General features: G+C 41.8%; 2 protein-coding genes across 3 annotated transcripts; one reads left to right on the forward strand and one right to left on the reverse strand.

Moving 5' to 3' along the window:
• Nucleotides 1-2,654: 2,654 nt before the first annotated feature.
• On the forward strand, nucleotides 2,655-7,655 carry prob1 (proline-rich basic protein 1). The gene is made up of 2 exons (XM_042092268.1): nucleotides 2,655-6,271; nucleotides 6,531-7,655. Exon 1 carries the CDS (start codon nucleotides 2,776-2,778, stop codon nucleotides 6,106-6,108), a length of 3,333 nt encoding a protein of 1,110 aa, XP_041948202.1. The 5' UTR covers nucleotides 2,655-2,775; the 3' UTR covers nucleotides 6,109-6,271; nucleotides 6,531-7,655.
• On the reverse strand, nucleotides 7,652-25,089 carry slc23a1 (solute carrier family 23 member 1). 2 transcript variants are annotated; one of them, XM_042092270.1, is made up of 14 exons: nucleotides 23,560-25,089; nucleotides 22,637-22,783; nucleotides 22,391-22,548; nucleotides 22,165-22,253; nucleotides 21,974-22,041; nucleotides 16,793-16,974; nucleotides 16,321-16,441; nucleotides 13,542-13,698; nucleotides 13,175-13,322; nucleotides 12,978-13,083; nucleotides 12,451-12,580; nucleotides 12,103-12,246; nucleotides 8,718-8,813; nucleotides 7,652-8,552 (listed from the first exon to the last, which is right to left on the reverse strand). In XM_042092270.1, exons 2-14 carry the CDS (start codon nucleotides 22,694-22,696, stop codon nucleotides 8,287-8,289), a joined length of 1,725 nt encoding a protein of 574 aa, XP_041948204.1. In that variant the 5' UTR covers nucleotides 22,697-22,783; nucleotides 23,560-25,089; the 3' UTR covers nucleotides 7,652-8,286. The 2 variants fall into 2 exon arrangements, with proteins under 2 accessions (XP_041948204.1, XP_041948203.1); XM_042092269.1 differs by lacking the exon at nucleotides 23,560-25,089 and adding an exon at nucleotides 23,346-23,541.
• Between the last annotated feature and the right edge of the window lie 122 nt (nucleotides 25,090-25,211).

Raw genomic sequence — 25,211 nt, forward strand, 5'->3', positions numbered from 1 at the left:
TAAGTAAAAATCTGACTTAGCAACTTCCACTTGTATTGGAGTAATATTTGACCAGGTGTATCTATACTTTCACTTAAGTAATGGAATTGTGTACTTTGTCCACCTCTGGTTAGCATGCACATATGGGACATCCCAAGTTTTGCGTGGGTGGATAGCAGAGCTCATATTCATTATAAGCATTTCACAGCATCCAACCAATTGGCACTTGTAAGATGAATTACACCAAATGCTCATACAGCAGCAACCGATTCCACTCAAACACTGGGCTCTTTTCCCAGATACATTTGGCACCACACCATTACGCATTTCTCGCAGAGGAAATAACAACCATCATGTCACGATCACCATGAAATCTATGTCAGCCAAGGACTACTGGCACCGTCCCACACACAACCTGCCTGGGCTCCAGGAGTTGAGAGCTATTAAATAATCATTATTTATAAACATGCTTTGCAGTGCTTTCATAGACATAACATATTTATACAGTAAAGCAAAAATGTGATGCGATCTGGGAAAACCCTTCACATGATGCAATTTTACTAACTTATGATTCTGATACCATCCTGGCAACATCAAGATTTTGGGAGGATGGTATCCAGGATTTTGCTAGGGGACAGTGTCCAGAATGTTACTGGATGGTATCAGAATCTTGGTGAAGAGGGTTGAAACGGAACAAAAAAGGAGTGGACCATGTGAAGGGTTTTCCTAGATCACATCACAAATACACAACCCTGTACTGTTTAGATTTTAAAAGAACACCATATGCACCCTACTCTACATCCCCAACAACAGCACAACATACATACACACATAAGCAAGCTATTTGAAGTAACCATTTAGTGTGCTTGGTGCTCGGTACTTCCCGCGGCATACCCATAGGATCCCATATCTCTTCGATGATAGTGTTGTGGGGCTGGCTGGCCTATATTTAGCCCGGCCCTGTGACTGCACTGGCCATGTTAACCGAATTCCAGAGGCATGCTCCCAGCTCAGCCTGACCAGCACCTGCTGCTAGAGCTAACTGCCACATCTAGACCATTGCCTCAGCTCAGAGTGGGCCCTGGACCGCAGTACTTGGGTCAAACCTCAAGAGGGAGAGAAAAAGGGGTCTGATTCATTCTAGCCCACTGCCCCCATCTTGGTGCTGTTTTTGGAGGGTACGTGGCCTAATTTCTTGTTTTAGATTTATTGATAGTGCGATCATCTGCAATTTAAAGGTGCATGACTCTTCTTTTTGAAGAGTTTGATGAAAATGGATCCGAGAAACCCCTCGAACAGTCCAAGAGATCTCTGCCTGAAAATTTACTGAAAGGATTAGGCTCATTTGGTTCTTTTTGATCAGGTTCGTACATGACTTTTCCTATCTCTTGCACCCAGTCAATGGAGATGCGCCTATACATGCCTGTCTTGCACTGAAGAAACTGAAGCCGAGCTCACTACAGTCATAGAGAGGTGTTTGTCATCACGTGGCTGACACATATTATATTATATTATATACAAACACTAGGGGGTATAGTAGAGTATTGAGAGTAGGTTTTGTAGTTGCTTTGACTCGTACTTTCGAATATGGAATATCACTTAATTTTGTATGCATACTCAGTTTCTAATCTAGGGTTAAAGTAATGACCCATGACAAAACAAAGAAACCAATATTATTATGCTTTTTATTGATTGTAAAAAAAACTGAAATAATAACTAAAACGATTCATGTTATTTCAGCCATGTACTGTAATTTAAAAGTATTCACCTTCTTTCTTTCACTCTCTCACTCCCCCTCTCTCTTTCTCTCTCTCTTGCTCTGCAGTCTTGAAAAGTCCCCTGATTATTAGGGTTCCTGCCAGAGATAACACTGTGCCAGTAATAGACTGAGTGGCTTCAGTTGCTGATCTCAAATCCTCCCGCACTGACCAAACGTTCCTGAAACATCAGTGAACCTGCTTAACCAGTGCCATGTCAGAGAGGTCATCTCCCTGTGACATTTTTGAGGATGCCATCCAATCTCCTTGTCCGATGACAGAGGAAGAAGATGGTGATATTGACAGTATTATGGATGACACATGCAGTTCATACTGCACTGCTGTCTGTTTTCTAAGTGACGATGATGAGACTCCAGAGGAAAAAATATACACCCCCATCATAAGCACTGTAAATCTCCTAGAAGTCAGGATTCCTGCACCTGTACAAGAGTTCGACAGTAAAACTGCTGTACTTCCTGCACCTGTACAAGAGATTGACAGTAAAACTGATGTACTTCCAGCACCTGTACAAGAGATTGACAGTAAAACGGATGTACTTCCTGCACCTGTACAAGAGATTGACAGTAAAACTGATGTACTTCCTGCACCTGTACAAAAGATTGACAGTAAAACTGCTGTACTTCCTGCACCTGTACAAGAGATTGACAGTAAAACTGATGTACTTCCTGCACCTGTACAAAAGATTGACAGTAAAACTGATGTACCTCCTGCACCTGTACAAGAGATTGACAGTAAAACTGCTGTACTTTTCCATCATGTACAAGAGCTCGACAGTAAAAGTCGTGTACTTCCTGGTCCTGTACATGAGATTGACTCATCTGCTATATCACCAATGGCCAGTGATCCACACATTTCAAACAAGTCATTTTCGGTGCCCTCCTCATATGACCCTGAGACTTTGAGAAAAACAGCACATGAGTCCACCATCAAAGCTTTTCAAACAGCTAAAGTATTTCTGTCAAAGCCCTCTCAATCCCCAAGAATCAATTTCCTATTGAGAGATATAGTTAAAGTCAGCATGACCACCCATACCGACACCAACACCAACACCGAGGCAGGATTCGGCATTCTGCCTCCTCAGTCCAATTTCAACACTATTTTGATCACACCCAAGGGAAATCAATACAACCGGGACGGGGCGAGGGAAATCAGTGGCACCGTGCCAACAGAGGTGCCCCCGAAACAGGGGCCATGTCTTGCAGAGGTGGCTGGCAACAATATGGCTGAGGGGAGCAGACTGTACCACCGAAGCCAGCCTATGGAGGAGGGCCTGGCTGGGGTGGGGGAGGGTCAGGACACGGTAGCCAGTTGCGGAGTGGAGCAGGCTGGACTGTCAGTCAGGGACAGAAATAGAAAAGCGTCTGCAAGCTGCATCTCGACACTCACAGCCAGTGCACGCAGGTCAGGAATCCCGCCGCACTGTTATTCTGAGTGTATCCTCGCAACCGCGCAGCAACACCAACCGCACAGTCCTCCTGAATTGCGGAGGTGGCAAAAGCAGAGCGGGCAAGTCGCCTGGAGGTCTAGAGTGCTCCCACAGAAACTCGCCGGCAGCTCTAGGAAAGACTTCAGCGCCACACAGCAGAGCAGTGGACAGAGCAACATGGGCACGAAGGGCAGCGAGACTGACAGTGAGGTCAAGACTCTCAGTAACCTGCCAGCGAAGACATTCTCCAGTCCCGATGCAAAGTACTTGGATGTTTACAACCTCACGTGCAGGTCTGCCTCTCAGCCTTACATAGAGAGCACTTTCAATGGCTGGACAGAAGACCAGCTTTCCTTCAAGCTGCCAATGGCTTTTTCGCTGAGCAATCACAACACATCTGCGTGTTCTGAGGCCAGCAGTGTCGAGTGCATTGATGTGGCCCTGGAAACTCACGAAGAGGTGCAGAGAGGCAGCATGAAGACAGTCCCCAAGAGACAGATTCAGCTTAAGAGGAAGGACGTGACAGAGTCGAACGCCAACGAAAACCACAACGAGCCCCAGGAGGCCCCTCCGGCACCCAGTCGTCTACGGGACATCTTCCAGCGTCAGCACAGCACGCCGGCAGCCTTTCATCAGGAGTCACATGGGCCCGAGCAGAGGTCAGTTCAGGCTGAACGCAAACAGAGGTTGCAGAAGTCGCTGTCGCTGGATGAGACTTCCAGCCGAACCAAAATGGCTTCCTGTCTGATAAAGAATGTCTTGTCGAAGAAGATGCAACATGAGCAGGGGGTCCGTAACACCGAGGTGCAGGAGAGTGCTTTTGCCACTGTCAAGGTACAAACCATGAATGACCATGATAATTATCAGCTGCCATCTACCAAGGGAATCTCCACCGAACCCATCACAAAAATGAGCCCAAGATCAAGTGCACCCTCACAGCAAATGGTGCCCTCACACAGCCCCCCACTGAAGGCTCCAACCGGCTCAATCAAAGAACACATCAGCGTCAACGCAAAAACCCAACAGAAACCTGTCACCAAGCACAGATTCAACCCCTTCCACTACGGACCCGGATGGGCCGAGTTTCAGGATGACAGCCCAGAAATAACCTCTGTTATGGACAGTCAGAAAGCAGAGAAGGCAAGCCCCAGAGACGAGGCAGCGCGGCTGGCTTGCTGGAGCCCGGGGGAGAAGCTATCCTGTGACTCAGCAAAGGGCAGAGCCTGGAACACGAGTGCAGCGCTAAGCAGGTCCACAGGCTCCCAGGCCTGCCTGAAAGCCACACCCGAGGAATGCTGCGTGGGGAAGGGGAACCATAAACAACAACACGTCAAGAACCAACTGCCAACACCCAAGGCATGGGAGAAAGATATTAGGAAAGACAAACAGTCTGGCAATGTAGAAATGCCGGCAAGCCCACAGAAGTTGCCTGGCCTTCTCTCAGATCTGGAGATAAGTTCAGATGAAAGTAATCAGGCTTTGACTCCTGAGAGCACGACAGGGGCTGGAAAGGAGCCGCTTGTAGAAAGAGGGGACATGAAGGTACCAGTGCAATTTGGCAATGTGAGTACACACGACAAATTAAAAGGAATTGCACCAGTTCATGTGGTCAGGGATGTGAGAAGTCTGGTGAAAAACACATATAACCTCTCCTTTCGAGGGCCTGGCGATGCACTGCAGGGACTTGAAGAAAGCTTCAGTGTTCTAAAATCGGCCACACCATTGTGCAAGAGAACAGGTGATAAAGGCAACATGTTCGGGTCTGGAGACAAACAGCTGGGGAAGAAAGCCAAGGCATCACCACCTGTGCAGGCGGAGAAGACGAGGGATATAAACTCTCAACACAACAGCCCCCGAGGAGGCCTGAATAAGCGTGACACGGGATTTACAAAGGTTAGTCCCAACAGTCTGTCCGCTGCCAGCAGCTGTCTCGAGTCCAGCGCCATGGAAGGAATGAACAACAGCGGTAGCTTGAGCAAACTTGACGCTCAGAGTGACAACTCAAAATGTAAACACACTGATCAGGCGGAGAGGCCTCCGCAAGCCTTACCGGAACCTTATGACAAGCTGCTGACTGATGGAGAGGTGTCAGACCACAGGCAAGAGCCACTTGATAGAGGGAATGGTCTTTCCGAAGAGCACTTACAGCCACAGACGGTGCCTATGCATGGCTTCGCAGCAGCATCGCAGTGTTATACATCTGTGCTACCCCAGCCCCAGGGCACTCCTGCTTGCATGCTCACCGCAGCCATCACCCCCCATGCCCAGGTCTTGCCCACGTACTACTACAATGCCAATCCTCTGAGCTACCCATCGATGTCCCCACATGTGAGCTTTGTGCAGGGTCCTGTGATACTCCAGACGTCAGCTCAGCCCATGTCATCCACTGGGCCCAATCCTCTGGTGAAGCATGTCTCAGAGGATGGCCAACAACCAGCCATGAATTGCTACACAGATACTCGTCAGAGACAGAAGGGTTCCCCCAAGCAGTTTGGAAATGTAGATACCCGGGGTGTCAATGGTGAGGCGAAAAGGCCCTCTCCCGAAGCTCAGCCTTACCTGTGCGGCACCCAGAAACTCGTCCCAGTACTGACGTCTGAGGGCCGACGCAGCAGCGCTGGTGCGCTCTACCCTGAGATGATGGCAGGGGGTCAGGCGGCTCCTCCACCTCGCCATCTCCTGATGGACCCTGAGACCGGGAGGTGCTTCTACGTGGACGTTCCCCCGCAGCCACAGCGCAAGATGCTGTTCGACCCCGAGACGTGCCAGTATGTGGAGGTGCTGCTGCCCCAGCAGTCAATGCCCAGCGCCGTCATGTCCCCGCTGCCCAGTGCTATGCCATTCTCCTTCCCGACCGTATACACCCCCAACTGTCTGCCCTACCTGCAGTCGCATGCACAGGTGCTGCCCCACCCAGGGCCCTGAGGTGGTCATCTGGACGTGTCTGGAGGACTGGGTGTTGAGGCTCCTATAAGCTGCTTATAGAGATTTACCATGTGCTGTGTGGGATGGAGTATGTGTAACCAATAATGGAAGCGTTTTATGTCAAATCTGAAGAATTTTAGATGTGGGCACATCTTTCAATTTGGTGAGTTCATATTATTCGTCTTCTCCTCCATATCTGCAAGACTGAACTTGTAAACATCTAAAATATTGTTTGATAAAAGCAAATTGGGAATTATTAGGAATCATCTTGAACAGTTACATGATGGATGAGTAAATGAAACAGAAAATAGAAATGTGCTGAATCAGTGTAATGTTAAGTGAAACTAAAATACTGAAAAACAAACGAAGGATGGTGACAATGGTGACCATTGACATAAAGTGCTTTCCCACACTGGTTGCAGATGTTCTGTCCCACTGTGTTGGAGAGGATGATCTCTACTTGAAAACAGGATGTCGCTGAACCTAAAGGAAGTGAATGTACTGTACATGTAACAGTCTACCTCTGAACAGGATTGTTACGAATTGATACATAGACACACACTAAGAGCACGCAACAGGAAAAAAGAAGACATGAGTAGACAAGAGTTTGACTTCCTACTTGGTTGAAGAATGTGTCGGTGAAGAGGACGTTGTTAAAGGTGTAAAAAGGTTGTCATGCTTACCCAGACTAGCATGTTTCAGTGGCAATGGTTGAAATGATTTCTGTGGTTGTGTAAGTGACAGATGGTGTGGTGCTCACTTGTGGTCTGTACAGTAGATGTTCCAAACAAATATCTGCACTTCCTTGAACTAACCTTACAGTAAGAATTGAGTGACTTAAGAGTTATTATATTTTTGTATATGGTGTTTATGTGGGTTGATATGTAATTGTTGAAATTGGGCAATGTGGACTTTCTTTTTTGTGGGGGGTGGGGTGGAGGTCGAGTGGTTGGGGTCAAAAAGACTATCTCTCATTCTCACCATTGTTTACTGGGAGTGTTTTTCTTAATTATAACTTATATGTCACTAAGATATTTATATAATGTCATTGTTTTGATACAGAATCTCTCAAATTAATGTCAGGGGATCAGAGTTGCTATGATTGATCAGTTGTAGTTGACCACTGCAACATGCCCCTTCTTAAATCAGTCCTTGATACATACAGAGCTACACCGGATGTACTGTGCTATCTACATTGGATTCCATGGAACACTAAGCTACTATTCAATAATATTTTTCAGTTCATGGTAAAGATGGCTTAAATAGTCACGTATATTACAATTTCTTTGTATTCATAATAATATTTGTAAATAGTGGACACTTACTGTTGATTGTTATTCTTTCGTACACAGTGACAATATTAGTATGTGCATCTGAAATGTTATATTTGATTTTTTCTCTCCTAATACAGACAAATTGCACCTTTGTACTATATTCCATGCCTATGTTATAGCTTTCACCTCTTAAAATGCTGCATAACTAACAACACTGATCACTTGAATTAGAATTTTGTACACTTAAGAAATAAATAAGAAATACATGATGAATTCCCTTTGTGAATTTATTCTCCAATTGTGAAATATAGTATAAAAATGGTAGATTACATAATAATGAAATATAGGCAGAAATGTATGATGTTTGTGTGTGCCCGTTCTAGTCTGAATTAAGACCTGAACCAAGTATACATACTGTTTTTACATTAACAAAAGTAGGTTGTGCATTAAAATAGAGTCCTTTTCACAACAGACAATAAAAATCTAGCAGACAGCACTTGGTAGGTGAGTGCAGCCAACTATCGCCAACTATCATTCTGTGCCATTGTAGGCCTGTTGTTGTTTATTTAATACTGTATAAAATAAGACATGTCTCGTGAGGATTAATGACATCCAATCTGGTCCAGCTGTCCCAGAGATTAGTTGGGACAACATGACTTGGACCCGTACAATGAACTTCAATTACCCCAGGTTGGCAGTGGGCCCAGGGCAAACCGTGCAATCACAACTAAAAATACCCATACATACACTGTATACAAACAATATAATGAACTTATTTACTCACTTTTAAAGATTGATAAATAAGACATTATTGATAATACTATACAGTTTATCAAAAATCTGGGCAAACTTCAGTTACCTATAAAAAAGAATGTATGAAAAGTTTTACAGGGGATAGGTGAGGTTATACTTTAGTGGACGTTACTTTTACAGGGTAATCTGCCTCTGCCACCTCATCATTGCTGAGGTCCTCCGTCCTCTGCGCCCTGGCCTTGCGCTTGAGCCAGCCAAAGCCTCGGAAGCTGGGGCAGATGGGCATGCGGCGCAGGCAGTCCAGGCGCCGTACGCAGCTCATGCCGATGGGGAAGTCGTAGGTGGACGAGTCGACTGAGCTCCCGTTGGAGTCGCTTTCAGACTTCCAGTCCAACAGTCCACGCTCCTTCTTCGTCCCTGTTTAAGACACAAATGAATACATCTGTACCATGTCTCGTTTCGCTTCAGCTGTTTAAATTGTTAGATGTTGTAATGGAAAAGAAAACATACAAAAAACAGTGCCTTAAAGCAGCTTCACAAAAAAAGAGTACCTTCATGGTCAAGTTATTTTGTGCAACATACCTGGAATGGTGTTGTCCAATACAAATGCAAGGAAACCTCCAACAAACATCTCTGTTGTCAATAAAACAGTGAAGATTTGGTCTAGTTCAGGAACACCTAAGAAAGAAAGAAAGCACATTAACAGTACATGAGTACATAAGTCAATAGGTTGCTCTCAGTCAGAATTTAATCTAAAGTTCATGTAATGTCTTGTCTATATATATATATACAGTTAAAAACTAAATTATTTATACCCCTGGCAAATATTGATGTAATGTTGATTTTCTCTTGACGAATTTGTTTGTTCTGACCGAAAATGATGCTGCCACATGCCAAAAGTTTGTAAGACTATGGGCTGTATTTTGCACCCTGGCGCATGGCGTAAAACTTGTTTTCCACCGGCGGAAAGTTTAATTCCTTTTTTTGCATGTTTATTTTTAAACAATGCGCCCAGGGGTGTGGCAATTAACAACTTAGGGAGTGGCCTGGCGCATTGTCTAAAAATCGCTATTGTACACTGGGTCAGAAGTCTATGGCGAGTTGTTTATACCGGTATGCTATTTTAAGAGCGCATTGTCAACAGTCATATTGACGGGTGCACAACGCACCATCCTTCTATCATCCATGAACGCACACCAGCGCACATCCATGCAAAACATTACAAATTGCACGATTGCAATGGGAAACATAATTAGAATAAAGATATTACGAAATACTGTACATCTCATGATGAGTAGATATTCACCATCATTTGCAAATTGGTAATGAAGGTTAAAAGTGATTAGGGGAGAGGCAAGAGACAAGTATGGAGCACAGCTGAAGTCGCACTGTCACTAGATATAAGCAACTCCTCTGCAGGATAAATTTTGTTTTATTCAGTCATTTGAGCAACATTAGGGTAAGTGTTGCTTTTTCCAGCCTATGTTTTCGGTGGTAACCCATTGTCAGTCAATAGTGAAAGTAACATATGACATTTAACTGTCTTGTCATTGACTGACTCCTTGGTGAAGTTAGTTTCACTTTGCCAATGAGTTCAAATAATAGACAAGTGCAAATGCATGAAGGCTATGCTAGGTTTTAGTAAAGCATGGTTTAAGAATGACTATTCCATACGGTCTCGACATATCGCGCGTTGCGCCGTTAAAGGAAATGACAGATGTCATTCTCATTGGTTTAAAATGATGTTACGCCCCAAACACACCCATATGACTGATTAAAAAACCTAGGAACACCTTGTTGCGCCATACGCTCCACGTTTGATAACAAGACCCCTCCCAATGTGAACTGGACATCCTACTAAATGTGAATAGACTTTTGACGAGTGACGATGCACTTTAGAATGTCATGATAGGGCCCATAACTGTCTTGTCGTTGACTGACACACCATGGCGAAGTTAGTTTCACTTTGCCAATGAGTTAAAATAATAGACGAGTGCAAATGCGTGAAGGCTATGCTAGGTTTTAGTAAAGCATGGTTTAGTGGAATGACTATTCCATATGATCTTGCAAGCAGACTCCTTCAAATGCGCCGTTGACTGTCAAAATACCGATGCATTCTTTTACATCGCGCCTTAAAGGGAATGACAGATGTCATTCTCATTGGTTTAAATGATGTTACGCCCCAAACACACCCCCATGACTGATTAAGAAACCTAGGAACACCTTGTTGCGCAATGCGCTCAACGTTTAACGAAAACACTCCCAATGTGGACTGGACATCCTACTAAATTTGAATAAGCTTTTGACGAGAGACAATGCGCTTTAGACGGTCATGATAGGGCCCTATGTGGTAGAAACATGGAATAAAAAAAAGATAGTTTTTTATCTTTTTTTAAATTTTTACGAAAAATGGCTTTTCCAAAATTATTCATACCCTTTTTAAATGCTCAATGGAAACATCTTTATTTGTCTTCAAAGCTCTCAAAATGGTTCTTATAATACCTACCAAGCCTCTCCATGTCTCCACAATGATTCTAGACCAGAGGTTCCCAAACTGTGAGGCGCGCCTCCCCTGGGGGGCGCCAAATGATTTGAGGGGAGGCGCGGAAGGTTGATTCAAAAAAGAAGGAAAAACGTTTATTTCATGTTAGAACTATCTATGTTTTTTTTTCAATGATTATGTAATTGTCAACATTATAAAATCGAAATAAATCATAGAAGAGATGTAGCCTATACTAAATCTTTGGGATAGTGGAAAGTATTATTGATCCCTATCCTGAGTGAGAATGTATTGTGCCAAACTTCATAATGTAATTTAGCAACAGTGCCGCCAGCCGAGCTAGCTGCAAGTTACCAGTGAACGGTAACTTGGAGCTTGAGCTCAGCAGCCTTACAACACTGTTTACAGCTCTTCGAGTCACGGTAAAATGTATTTTTTGGTACATAGCTAATTTAGATACACTTATGGTGTGGGTACTTGCGTTTCTTTAGGAATCCGACAGCTTGGTTTGTATAGAAATGAATAAGTGACACATACACGTAAGAGGTTGGACATAGGCTACATAACGGCAATATGTGACGTTCCGATAGCTAACAGATTTGTCACATTTTATCGCTGCACGAGCCTAATATGGGCAACAAAGCCAAACGTCGAAAATATGATGAAAACTCATTGCATTGCATAGCATAGTGTAGCACCGATTTAAGTGGCTTAACTGAAGTGAATATCATTAATTTTCAAATAATTGTCGGTGGGGGGGGCCGAGGTGTCACTGTTTTCAGAGGGGAGGCCCACATTGATGGAGTTTGGGAACCCATGTTAATCTAGACCACACCTTTTTAACAGCAATCCAGGTTTTGAGGCGATTGAAAGATTATTTGCCATCACTTTGGCCTTTTTTGACTGATTGAGGTCTGGACTCTGCCTGGGCCACTCTAAAATGTTGACATTGTTCTATGTTAATCATTTCTTGCCTTGTTTGGCTGTATGTTTTGGATCATTGTATGGTTTAATGGTCCAATGATGCCTATTGGGGCAGGTCTCTTGGCACACTGTGTGATCTTTTTCTCCAGAATCTCAGTGTAGCCTCTCGCTTTAGTGTTATTACTTAAAAAGGGTATGAATATTTTTGGACTTGCTATTTTTCATAAAAAAAGATGAAAACGCTTCCAATTCCATGTTTCTCCTACATTGTCTTACAAACTTTTGGCAAGTGACAGTGTCAGCATTAAATCAATATTTGCCAGGGGTATGATAATTATGTTCTTAACTATATATATATATATATATATATATATATATATATATTAACAGAAGGTGTGTTTAATGGAAAACAAAACAACTATGCCTTCAAAAGCTACAATACAGTCCCTTAAAGAACAGCTTCACGAAGAAGCATAGTTTCATGATCAAATAATAAAATAAATGTACTCCATTACATAATTTTATCTGTTAACAGTGAATTACCTGTTTGGATGCTTCCTGGATGTGTGTCCAGGTAATTGGGCAGCATGAGTCCTGAGAACATGGAGAAACCGAGAACAAAGAGATTCCTGGAGGAGTTGAGATCCACATTCTGCAGGTTTGACAGTCCCACAGCTGTTATCATTCCTGGACAAAGCAAAACACACAGTCAGGGTACTGGATATCTGGGTATACATAAACATACAGTACATATGCACCGAAATGGGATCTAACCACTTCCAAAATGTCACCATAACAAAATGCTTTATCATCTCAATACTGCAACCTAGTGGGCATGTTGTGTAATGCAGTTGATGACCACATGCCATGTGAAGGATGTCACATCCTCACCGAAAAGGGTACAGAACATGCCACCAAGAATGGGGTCCGGCAGAGAGGCGAACAGGGCTGTGAACTTTCCCACTGTTCCGAGAATGAACATAATAATGGCACCGTACTGGACCACTCTTCTGCTGCCAACCTATTTAAAGGAACAGGCCATGTAAGAGAATATACTCTTTTGTAAAATTACACACAAGTTTTTTTTTATTTGTCACACAAGCTGTGTTTCAAATTCCATGTCTATATGGCATACCAAATAGGGCAAGTAAACAAGGCAAAGGATGCAATCTAACACGTGAGAGCTCTCAGGACTGATAGGACTAAATATTATCTCAATGGCCTTTCATCTGACACAACCTTTCATCACTGATAAGTTAAGCCCCTGAGAGATACATATCCCAAGCTCTGTTTATACCTTCACATGTGACTATAGCTCCACTGTTGAAAAATACACTAGCTTTATCACAGTCATTAACTAGACTAAGATACTATTATTGTAGATTATCTTTATAACCTCCTGTCATTAATATGGCTACCTTAGTAATGCCCAACACTCCGATGTTTGGACTAGAAGAGGTCGAGCCATTTCCTGTGCCCAGCAGACCTGCTATGATGCAGCATATGCCTTCAGTGAAGATCCCCCTGTAATGAGGTAAGCATGACCGCAATAGCACATTACTTTATCTCACCCTGACTTGTTCAAGCTCGCTTAACATTTAGATTAAGTTCTGACCTGTTGATGGCGTGAATAGGGGGTGGGGGTGCCCCCGAGAGGCGGGCACAAGCGTAATAATCACCGATTGACTCGACGATGCCAGCTAGGGTGGCACTGAACATGCCCAGCACCCCTGCAACTGTCACCGTGGGCAAGCCCCATTGGCCTAGAAATCACAAGGAAGCACAATTACAGAAATGGCAATGTTGACACTTCCCTTAAAATATTAAAAAGATCTATCTCATCACAAGTATGCTACTGCATATTCAGATGTTGATTTGTCTGGTTTGAAGTGATACAACAGTGTGGTTCCTTTGGTCAGTACTGACTAATGTAGTGGAATAGCATAGTGATATGGTCAGGCTTTAAATAATTTGCTCCTCACATGGGTAGGGTATGCGAAACCAGGGGGCCTGAGACATGATCTCTCCACGGGCATCAGTCCGAGCCTTAAAACCGTAGTCGTTCGGGTCCGATGGAAGAAGGTCAGTCAGGGTGAGGATGTAACATATCAGCCAAACCACCATGATGGCTATGATGATCTAAACAGGGCACAAAGCAAGGGTCCGCCCTAATGTTGAATAAAAAAAAAACCTCTATACTTATTTTATCCTGTGTCAAGATAAACTATGTAATTTCTGCAAGTTTGATATACCTCTAAAGGGCCATTCACATTCAGAACTATAACTATAATAACAACTATTTATAATCATAAAGTGACCCCAATGATATCGTTCTTCATGTCGTTATCGTTAGTCTATTTGACACCTTTGAACTAACATAACTCTTCTAACTGTCTTTTTAATAGCCACTGTAAGAGCAGTCAAAGTCTAGTCTATAGATTAGGTCAAAAACAGATGACTAACACTAGAAGGAAAGCCAATATCTATATAAAAAAATCTGAGCATTTATGATAGGGGTGAAAAACGATTAAGCTTTTGGGTTTGTGGTAAAGTGCAAAATGTGTGGTAATACTTTACAATAATAGCCACAATTTAGCATTAGTTAAGCATTAGTTAAGAATTAGCACACACTTAGCGGTAATTAATCATTATTTATTTCTAAAACATTACTTCAAGATTAACAAATAATGGATACATATGCTTTTTCTGAATACATTCTTATTTACTAGGGTTTATCAGTGTGTTTTATTTAGTTATAAATTAGGAATTCCCAATTTCCTAATCAGCTACATCTGTGTACAATTAATATGTGCAAGTAGTACTTCACTAAAATATAGTTCCTTCCTAATGAACTAAAGATTATGTTAATGTGACTTTGGGTGAATACTTCACTTATTTCATTGCCAATTCAATGTTATTCAGACTTCATACATATAGGCCTACTGTTTGCTAGGTGGTAGACAGTACTGTGTGCAATGAATAAATCTCCTTCTCAGGCCCTGTGTAGGCTCTTTCCCCGATGTTGCAATGGAGAGGCCTGTGTGTGAACACATGATGAATTCATCATGAATTCACCTTTACTTACCGCTTTTGTGTACCCCAAACTAAAGTCACATAATGATACTCATTTTGTCATGATTACTTAGCATAACTTCACTAGTAATATGCATTTGTTCAATAGTTTATTATTACCTAATGTGAACACATGAATAATTGATCATGAAATCACCATTACTTACCGATTCACCTGAAGTGACATCGACATAATCTCCAGTTCATTATGAATTCATCATGTGTTCAGTATGTAAACATTAAGAATTATGAGTTGTACCTTATGAATTCATCATGAGTTAATAATTAATTCATCATGAGTTCAGTATACACACACATGGAATTATGTATTAATTTACTACTTGCACATATTAATCATACCCTAGATTAAACTATGTAGGAAAAGGGAATTCATAATTTATAAGAAAGGAAAACACACAACTCTATTAATGAGGAAAAACGCATTTGTTAATCCTTAAGTAATGTTGGAAACATAATAATGATTAATTAAGTGGTTGTTAATGCTTAACTGATGCTAAATAGTGCACCATCATTGGTTAATGCTTAACTGATGCTAAATAGTGCACCATCATTGGTTAATGCTTAACTGATGCTAAATAGTGCACCATCATTGTACAGTGTGACCCTATTTTCAGTAGTACATGAAACAGGAAAAGGTCCTGACAAAAGTACAGAAACAATTCATCCAGATAAACATGCATGCATAATATGTAACACCATATGCTAGAAAACAACTAAAGTCTATAGACTATAGCTAGTCTCCCAGTTTAACTGCCACACTAGTCTACTACATATTCAGTAATTATTACACGGCTCTTCACAAGACAAGTAGAACGCTCCATTGGCTTGAATGGGATTTCCCAAAGTTCTACGGTAAAATATATTCATGTAATTACCGCTGCAAACATATTGTAGCGTGTCTTAAGTTCCTAAAAGTAGTGGTCTAAGTTCTAATGTGTATATGGTTATGATGGGCTCTGTTACCTGGGCCAGGGTTGGGGTACCGCCCCCTTCCGGGGGTAATGTGTGTAGTTTTGGGGGGAAAACAGTAAGGAAAATTACGATGAGGTGTGTGAGTTGGGCTCCTATACGTGAGTGTAAAACTTGTTCTTGTGGCGTGACTGTGGCCGACAACAGTCAACATTAAACCCGGTTATGATAAACGGTCTCTTCATTGGCACAGAACGTTACAATATAATTACCGCTGTCAATGGCAATGGGTTTTGTGCTTCTGATACGTCTTTCATATCACTACAAAAGAACTGGAACTTCATTCAAAAGTGAAAGCAGACGGTTGATCAGCTGTGTTCTAAAGAATGTTTGATTCAAATTCAGCGTGTGTTGATGCGAACTATTTGTTTCTCAGCAAATGCCACGATGAACGGTAACAAATAGGCTAGGCTATGTAGGCTAAAGTCATATCTTGGGGAGTTTATTATTTCGTTTTGGCAAGTAGCCGTGTAATAAGCGGGATAATGTATAGAACGCCGGTCATTACTGGGAAAATAAGTCCCTTCAGGGCGGAACAAGACCCCTCCACTGCGCGTCGGGGTCCGGTTCGCCCTGTCGGGACTTAATTTGCCAGTAATGACCGGCGTTCTATACATTATCCCTTACTTAATATGTAAGTTATGTAGAAGTGTGTGACAAGAATCTTGAGATATGTCATGAGTGTGCACTGGTTCTGACCGGAAACATCTTGAATATCTGGAATTTGGTTGTAGTGCAGCCTTTCTCCCTGCTGTAGGTTGGTATGGGTATAGACCAGTTTCTCCAGTACTGGGCAAACAGCACTATCAGGAAGATACACCTTGAAGAATATCACACATAATTGGACTAAATTACAGGACTTGGATTAAAGTGCTATAGGATCTATTTGAGTATTAACATCAATATGAAACATTTATCATAATTATACAATTAAAAGTATTATCAATATGATACAAGTCTTTCATCAAGGCTACAAGTTGAGGTGGGAACAGAAAAGTATACAATAGATGGATACTTGAGTTGTTGAACATAAGAGACAAAATATCAAAGAAAGGACCAGAGAGAATTGAGGAAGTGAAGTGAAGAAGGAGAGAAATAAGAAGGAAAGAGGAGAGCTGAAGAAAACAGAAGATATTCTAGCAGAGCAGAACAGAAGAGAGGGTCAACCTACAGCGCGGACAGACCCCAGTGGCTCCCTGCCCTGTCCCCTGCGGTGTGGAAGACAGACAGGCCGATGAGGGAGATGGTAGGGGTGACTGTCAGGGGACCAATGGCGTTCAGCAGCAAGCCTGGGAGCCCCAGGAAACCAATCACAACCTCAACCAAACTTGACACGATGATGGCGCCCTGAATCTGCAGATCCCACACCAAAGAGAAAGTGTTAAAAGTAAACCTCTTGTCTACCAGACATCATCCATACCATGTATGTATGTATTATGTATTACATACATACTGTACCTTAAATTCACATTCAGTGCCAAGGCTGTCTCGGTGAAGACCAATGTATACACTGCTGTTCAAAAGTTTGGGGCTCACTTTTCTATCCCACTCCATTATAGTCAGATTACCAGCTAACTGCTTCTTCCCCACATGGTTCTTTGCATGAGTTGGAGCTTTGCTTTGGGTCACTGTCCTCTTTTTGGAGGAAACTGGATTCTATCAGGCACTGTCCAAAGGGTGTGTGGCATGGCATTGCAAACTGGAGTTCCAGCCTTCTTTCTTCAAGATTCCTTTTATCCTGTACAAATTCCTAATTTTTACTATTACCAAAGCACATAACACATTCAGACCATCACATTCCTTGCACCAGATGGAGTCAAACACTCCTGCAGCATCTGTTTGATGTCCCATGAACATTCTTCTTTCTGATCTGTTCAACTTAGCATGGACGGATTATGAACTTTCGGGCCCCTGGGCCCAGATGTATTAAGGGCCCCCCCACTAATTGTCGCATATATGTGTGTGTGTGTGTGTGTGTGTGTGTGTGTGTGTGTGTGTTTTGTGTTTTAAAACAAAAATGTTTTAATTTGTTTGATGTGATTTCCTGTATTGTGGTCATTTTGGGGATGGCCAATACTAAATTCAATCAGATTTATAGCCTACATCCTGATTTGTTGATATTGAGGCAATGATTCCATGCAAAGGCTTGGGCTTCAGGGCCCCCTGACCGGTAGGCCCTAGCAGTAATCCATCCCTGCAACTTAGATTTCTTTAGGCCCTTTCATACTGTAGGGGCTTTTTGCAGTTCCTATAATCCCTTCCTTCACACATTCGGACAGGATGGAACTGGAGATTATTGAGTTCCTCTGACTGCAGTTCCTATAACTATTTGAGATCCTACCTTGGGGTAGGGTCTTTTCCCTGTGCATAGGAACCTTGACTGATGTACATGCCAATTTGGCCAAGGCAGCAGAAGCACCATTTTTAAAAGGTCTATAAAAATAATTCAGCCTGTTTAAATTTGCTTAACAAAATAACTGCAAGAGAAGGCTGCAGAGGCTGACTATTGCCACACATTTTTCTAATACTTCCTGAAACCATGAGCTTCTAGTTTTTAAATAAAATTCAGTAAACGTAGTAACTAAATAGCAATGCTATCCATTTACAATCATGTAACAATTGGGCTACTAACGTGTGGTAAAGGAGAAATCCAGCGTTTTTTTTCATGGATCGTGATCACTAGACGTCACCGAGTACTGTCGATAGGAAACGACACGACCAAAATCGGTGCTACTGAACTGGAGTAATGGCCAGTGCTCCCAGTGAGCTACAATGCTAGGTCTGGGGGCATAATCTAAACGTGCCTTTTTGCCTCTTAACAGACTCAAAATGTCATTAAAAGGTCTGTGCAACATGAACAGGGTCCTTACGTGACAAAACAATGCATTTTCTACTCATTAGTTATGAAGAAACCGTTTAAATTCAAAGTTTGTACTGTCACATCTGCACATTACTCTGTTTACCTTTTCCTGCAACAGCTGAATTCCTCAGCGAGAATAGAGCTAGCTTTCAGTAACGTGCAAGTCCAGGTATCATTTGGACCGTTTCCATGTAGTTACATAGTCATTAATATGGTCATAACCATTACAGTGCTCAATTACCTATTTTGGAGGGGAAATAAGTTTTCATTGCAACACTGGCATGAGCTCGTTTGGGCTTTCCTGGAAAGGACTGATGGAAACTGAGGTATGTGACAGTACAAACTTTGGATTCAAACGGTTTCTTCACAGTTAATGAGTTGAAAACGTGTAAGGGCCCTGTTCATGTTGCACAGATTTTTTAATGATATTTTGAGTCTGACAGGCAAAAAGGCAGGTTTAGATGATGCCCTCAGATCTAGCATTGTAGCTCACTGGGAGCTATGGCCATAAGCTGCAGCTACTCCAGTTCAATAACACCAATTATGGTTGTTGTTTTTTTTCAGTACTAGGCGACGTCTAGTGATCCAAGAGCCATGTAAAAATCGGCCAGATTTCTCCTTTAAGTCATCTCAGAGTTCCTACTGTTTGCGAATGCAAACAGAAAAAAAAGCCCTAGGAACTGTGTATCAGAATGTCACCTATTACCGACCGTCCCGTATTTCCGACCTCTTACGTGTATGTGTCAAGCACCCACACCATAAGTGTATCTAAAGCTATGTACCAAAATTACATTTTACCGTGATTTGAAGAACAGTGTTGTAAGGCTGAGTGTACAAATGGCAATGAGAACTCTAGGTCTAACCGTTGTGCCGTGAGAAAGGTCGGAAATAGGCACCCACCAGCCCAGCACTAACCTCTGAGTGTGGTAAACAAAATTGGATATTTCAGGAAGTAAAAGCCCCGTTAAAAACCAAACCAGATTTTGTTCAAATCTACACACCTATGGCTACTGAAAAATGTAAGGTTCATTTATCAAATGTTATTTTGAAGTATTACATGAAAACAGCCGGTAATTGGTGCTTTTACGATAGTTCTATAGGGTACCCTCCCCAGTTAGTAGTAGAACTGTGTTCTTAAAACTGTTGTGTCTGAATGCGCCATATGTTCATAACATCTTGTTCCAGTCTTCCTCTGTCGCCTGTGTGTGTTCTTTTGGCCATCTTAATCTTTTATTTTTATTGGCCAGCCTAAGATATGCCGTTTTCTGTCTAGAAATCCATCATTCAAGACACCTCTTCTGTTGAAGTTACCACTGGTGTTTCGTGGGCACTAGTGAAACTGCCAGTTGAGTGAGGTGTCTGTTTCTGTATTTGTCCTCTTACTCAGTTGTGTCCTCTTATTTCCTTTGTCAGAACATGAATACTTAATGACACAGAAGAACACTTTTCAGAAGAAAATTCAGTTTCTGGCCATTTCATGCCTTTAATTGTGCTTCAGTGCTTCTTTAATCAGGACTGCATAATTGCAAGGGTTTTCTAATGATCAGTTAAGATCTTTTAAAATTATAAACTCAGATCAGCATTCAGAATGTGCCACTGGAACATAGGATGGATGGATGGATGGTTGCTGATAATGGGCCACTGTACACTTATGTACGTAGATATTGCATGAGAAATAAGCTGTTCCTTCTACAATAGTAATTTTATTGATTAATGGTGTCAACACATCATATTTCTTTATTATTTAGTGTTGTTTTAATGGCCAAAACTAGCTTTGGCCAAAACTAGCTTTTGAATGGTAGTGTATTTATATACCCTCCAGAATTATTGCCACCTCTGCTAAAGTTGACTAAAAGCCCGTATAAAAAATAATGTGTTGGTGATTTATTGTAATCTCACCATGAAAAAAAACGTGTGTGGTCTATTGTCAGATGAAACGGAAGTGTGGTCTATTGTCAGATGAAATAAAAATTGCGCTCTTCGACTAGAAACACTTTAGGGGCCCTATCATGACAGTCAAAAGCGCATCGTCACTCGTCAAAAACGTATTCAAATTTAGTAGGATGTGTCCAGTCCACATTGGGAGGGTTTTCGTTATCAAACGTCGAGTGCATGGCGCAACAAGGTGTTCCTAGGTTTTTTAATCAGTCATGGGTGTGTTTGGGGCGTAACATCATTTAAACCAATGAGAATGACATCTGTCATTCCTTTTAACGGCGCAAAGCGTGATGTCAAATAAATGCATCGGTATTTTGACATTTAATGGCGCATTTGAAGGAGGCTGCTTGCGAGACCGTATGGAATGGTCATTCCACTAAACCATGCTTTACTAAAACCTAGCATAGCCTTCACGCATTTGCACTCCTCTATTATTTGAACTCATTGGCAAAGTGAAACTAACTTCACCATGGTGTCAGTCAACGACAAGACAGTTATATGCAGTTACTTTCACTATTGACTGACAATGGGTTGAAAACATAGGATGGAAAAAGCAATATTGCTCAAATGACTAAATAAAACAGCATTTATCCTGCAGAGGAGTTGCTTATATCTCATGACAGTGCGTCTTCAGCTGTGCTCCATACGTGTCTCTCGCCTCTCCCCTAGTCACTTTTAACCGTCATTACCAATTTGCAAATGATGGTGAATAACTACTCATCATGAGATGTACAGTATTTCGTAATATCTTTATTCTAATTATGTTTCCTATTGTAATCGTGCAATTTGTAATGTTTTGCTTGGACGTGGCTGGTGTGCGTTCATGGATGATAGGTGCACCCGCCAATATGACTGTTGACAATGCGCTCTTAAAATAACATATAAACAACTCGCCATAGACTTCTGACCAGGTGCAATAGCGATTTTTAGACAATGCGCTAAGCCACTCCCTAAGTTGTTAATTGCCACACCCCTGGGCGCATTGTTTAAAAATTAAACGTGCAAAATAAGGAATTAAACGTGCAAAATAAGGAATTAAACTTCGTGCCGGGTGGAAAACAAGCTGAACACAAAATCAAGCTTCGGACATCTCAGTCCCCTGATCTAAACTCCATAGAAAAACAGTGGGGTGAGTCAAAAAGGAGAATGCACAAGTGTAGACCTAGGAATCTGGACGATCTGGGGAGATTTTGTAAAGACAAACAGTCTTAAATCCTTTGCTTTGTATTCTCCAACTTTATGGGGTGTCATAGGAGAATATTATGATTTTTATGTTTTATTGGCAAAGGGAGGCTTAAGAAGGTATTACAGTATTACAAGCAGGGTGCCAATAATTGTAAGCGAAGTGTTTTTGTGAGACTTTCCTTTTTCTCAAAATAAATTTGCTTCCCTTCAAGGTTGGATTTTTCTTAATTTTTTTTTATTGTGAGATTACAATAAATCACCAACAGATTATTTTTTACTGGTTTTTAGTCAACTTTAGCAGAAGTGCCAATAATTCTGGAGGGTACTGTATATATTAGATATATAATATATATATATGACCGTGATTACCTCTCTGATCCGGGGGTGCCAGACGTGGGCGGTGTTGAGAGGCAGAGTCCAATTCCCATAAATCTCCTCTGTGAAATTATCAGCAAGTCAGCAAGATGGCAGTACTGTGATTTTACGAAAGCTAAGCTATTAATTGTGCTCCATTTATTTCTAATCTCAAAAAAGTGGATGGGATATGGACCAAACTGTACCCTCAGGAGGACAAGTCCATCTATCCAGCTTCAGAATGGCCTGAGCAGGGATGAGAAAGGCAAGTGCACTGGCCTGGAACAACGGAAGCCTGAGGGTGACAAATTCAATTCTTTCTACCTCAATAATTCTTCATTTATAAACACAGACACAGACACATACACACACACAACAGACTGACATAAAACCGGACTGACACACACAAAAAAAGACAGGTTGTGCTTTCACCTGACACCAAAAGTGGTCTGAATGAGGGTGGTAATTCCCACACAGGTGAAGATGGTTCCCACCAGTGCGCTGACTGTGGACTGGTCTCGCCCAACACACATGGCCTCCGCCAGCAGAAAGGGCACGGCTATGGTTCCACTGAAGCATGTCAAGTAGTGCTGGAGCACACAGAGACACAGCGCTACCAATCACAACACGCCGGACAAATCATACAGAGGAACAGCATCCACACATGAGTGTAAATACCTGTAGGCCAAGAAGAGCACAGAGATACCAAGGTGGGACATCCTCAATCCGGTAGATCATGTCAAACCCTGGCTGGGGCTTTGCAGTGGGAGACTGCCTGCCTCCTTCAGCAGGCTGCTCCGTCCTTTCTTCATCCTGGCAAGGATCCTAAATTACACAATCACACAGTTCTCAGAACTCCCTCAACTGAGACGGGACCGGTAGGTTTAGACAATTGCTCAGGTTGAGATATGCTTCCAATAATAATTTACTTGAAAACAAACAAAAGAGAAAGTTAAACTGGGGCAGCTGCAGGACAGCGGTCAGATGAGCAACTGTTACAATATTTTTTCCCAATCAATTTAAAACTGTCACATCCATAACGCTAACACAATCAATGCCATTGTATTTAGTTGGCGTGAGTTTTGCGTGGAATTGCCAAAGATATTATGTTTTGATGGATGAATGGCCTTGTATCTTATGTTCCACAACCACACAAATGGAATTAGTATTTACTTTGAATACTAATGATGTCTTCATTACCGCAATACAGACATTTGCCATTTTAAAAAAATCATTCTATTTACACTGAGGCATTATAACAATTTTAACAATTGCAAAGTGGTACAAGAAACCAGGTCTTATCCTGCAGCCACTGAAACAAATAACTTTTCATTTCCATTACAGACATCATGAGCTATCTAAGCATAAAACGTGACATATTTTTTACCTTGCGGTCCAGTGTGCTGTTAGTGTGATTCATTGGTGTGCTGAATAGGTGTGTATGCCCAAGGCTGTGTTCCTGTCTTTGAAGACAGCTTCTGTTTGTAGACATGCGCTCTTCACCTCCTTTACTGACAAGACCACCACTGAGTGATACAGAGGTGTGAAGGTGTACAAGTTAGTCAAGTTAATTATCTCCCTTCTCTCTGGACTTTACCCACCACTGTCCAGTAGAAGCTGCAGTGACTGTATTCCTTTGCAGAAGGTTTTCAGCTGAGAGAAGTTGGAGTGGGAGGGTGAACCTTTGGTAACATATAAATATATATTATTTTTCTTTTAGCCAGGTGTGATATGTAGGGGTATCATTGTAGGTGGCAGATAAAGACAAACAAGATATTAACTGATATAATTATCCCACAGTGACATCTGCACGAGAAACGTGAACATGTGCTTCAGAAACTCAAAGCCCCTAAGAGGACATAGGCAGTTTTTATTTTGCATGATAAAGTAACTACAAAGCATCTGCTGTGCTCTCGAAATGTTCTTGTGCAAGCGAAAAAATATAATAACTCCCATGTAAAAATACTACCATTCATGTCAACTCTATTGTTTTTCATAGGCCACATAGGTAGATGCAAATGCAAACCTGGGTTATCTATTGTCCACAAGAGGGTATCAAACACCAATGCAATATTCAGCACCTTTGGGTATACTGCCTTAGCAGTGATAACAGAGCCAAAGGTTTGTGGGCCATTTAAAAAAAACAACAAATCTAAGCTAGAGAGCTTGAAATGGATTGAATTGATGTGGGCCAGTCTTATAACATGACAAAAATATTAAACTTGGTCCATTCCATGTATATGTATGGTTGCATATTTTCTTACAGTATGATATACAATAACAGTTTAGTGAATATGTAAACATTTAAATAAACTGTCTGATAATTCAGGAATTACTTTATAAAATGACAGATGTCTTAACAACATCAAATGACAGGATGTTGCAAAACCATGTTGAATGTCTGCGCATGTGTATAAGGCCTTGACGCAAACCGTTTTCCAAGAAGAGCCTTCCACAACAATGTTGTGGATAATTATAACCTAGAATTTGTCTGGATCTGTCTAACTGGAAGGCTAGAGATTTCACCAGACCACTCCTAACTATGCTATCTGTACTTGGAGACGCTGAATGACCAAAGAAAGATTCTCACAGAGCGGCTTTGAATGAAACGATTTAATCTGTCAGACATTCCTCTGTCCAAAGCAGACTCATCCTCAAAAGTAACCGACACAAACCAGGACACCTCACCCTGGAGACAGAAGTATGCAAAATACAAAACAAAGCTACATATGTGACGGGCAGGATGTCTGAAAATAAGTGTGTATTATTTTAGAGGGCAAGCTTTGCCAGAATGGCAACTTCAATACAGGTATGCATTTACATCCCTGGGTTTTGATCACAGCCATTCTCAAGCTTCTGCCTGACTGGGGGAGAAACCATTGGGGGGTGTAACATTTTCAAACTCTTCTAATACACCTAAAGAAGGGGTATGTTAAAGGAAGTGGCAAAACAAATCCTGTTTTATATTAACCATAATGTGGAAAAATGTATATACTATTTTTTTTCCCTTCAAATGTTTTCAAAGTCTACATGCCAGTAATCAAGTGCTTGTAATCATTCATCACCTGGTAGTTAGGAAAAGTACTTTCTGCATGAGGGTGACGTGGAATAGGTCAGGTAAATACACAGGGTAGGGCAGAGGTTGTGTCTGCTGAAACAAGACGAAAGGACTACATGGTGATCTGTTGCAATAAAAGTATGAACAAATCCAGACAAAATTAAAAAGAGAACAGACGACAGCTTTTCTTCCTAA

The sequence above is a fragment of the Alosa sapidissima genome, chromosome 5 (assembly GCF_018492685.1).
Source record: "Alosa sapidissima isolate fAloSap1 chromosome 5, fAloSap1.pri, whole genome shotgun sequence".
NCBI classification, from domain to species: domain Eukaryota; kingdom Metazoa; phylum Chordata; class Actinopteri; order Clupeiformes; family Clupeidae; genus Alosa; species Alosa sapidissima.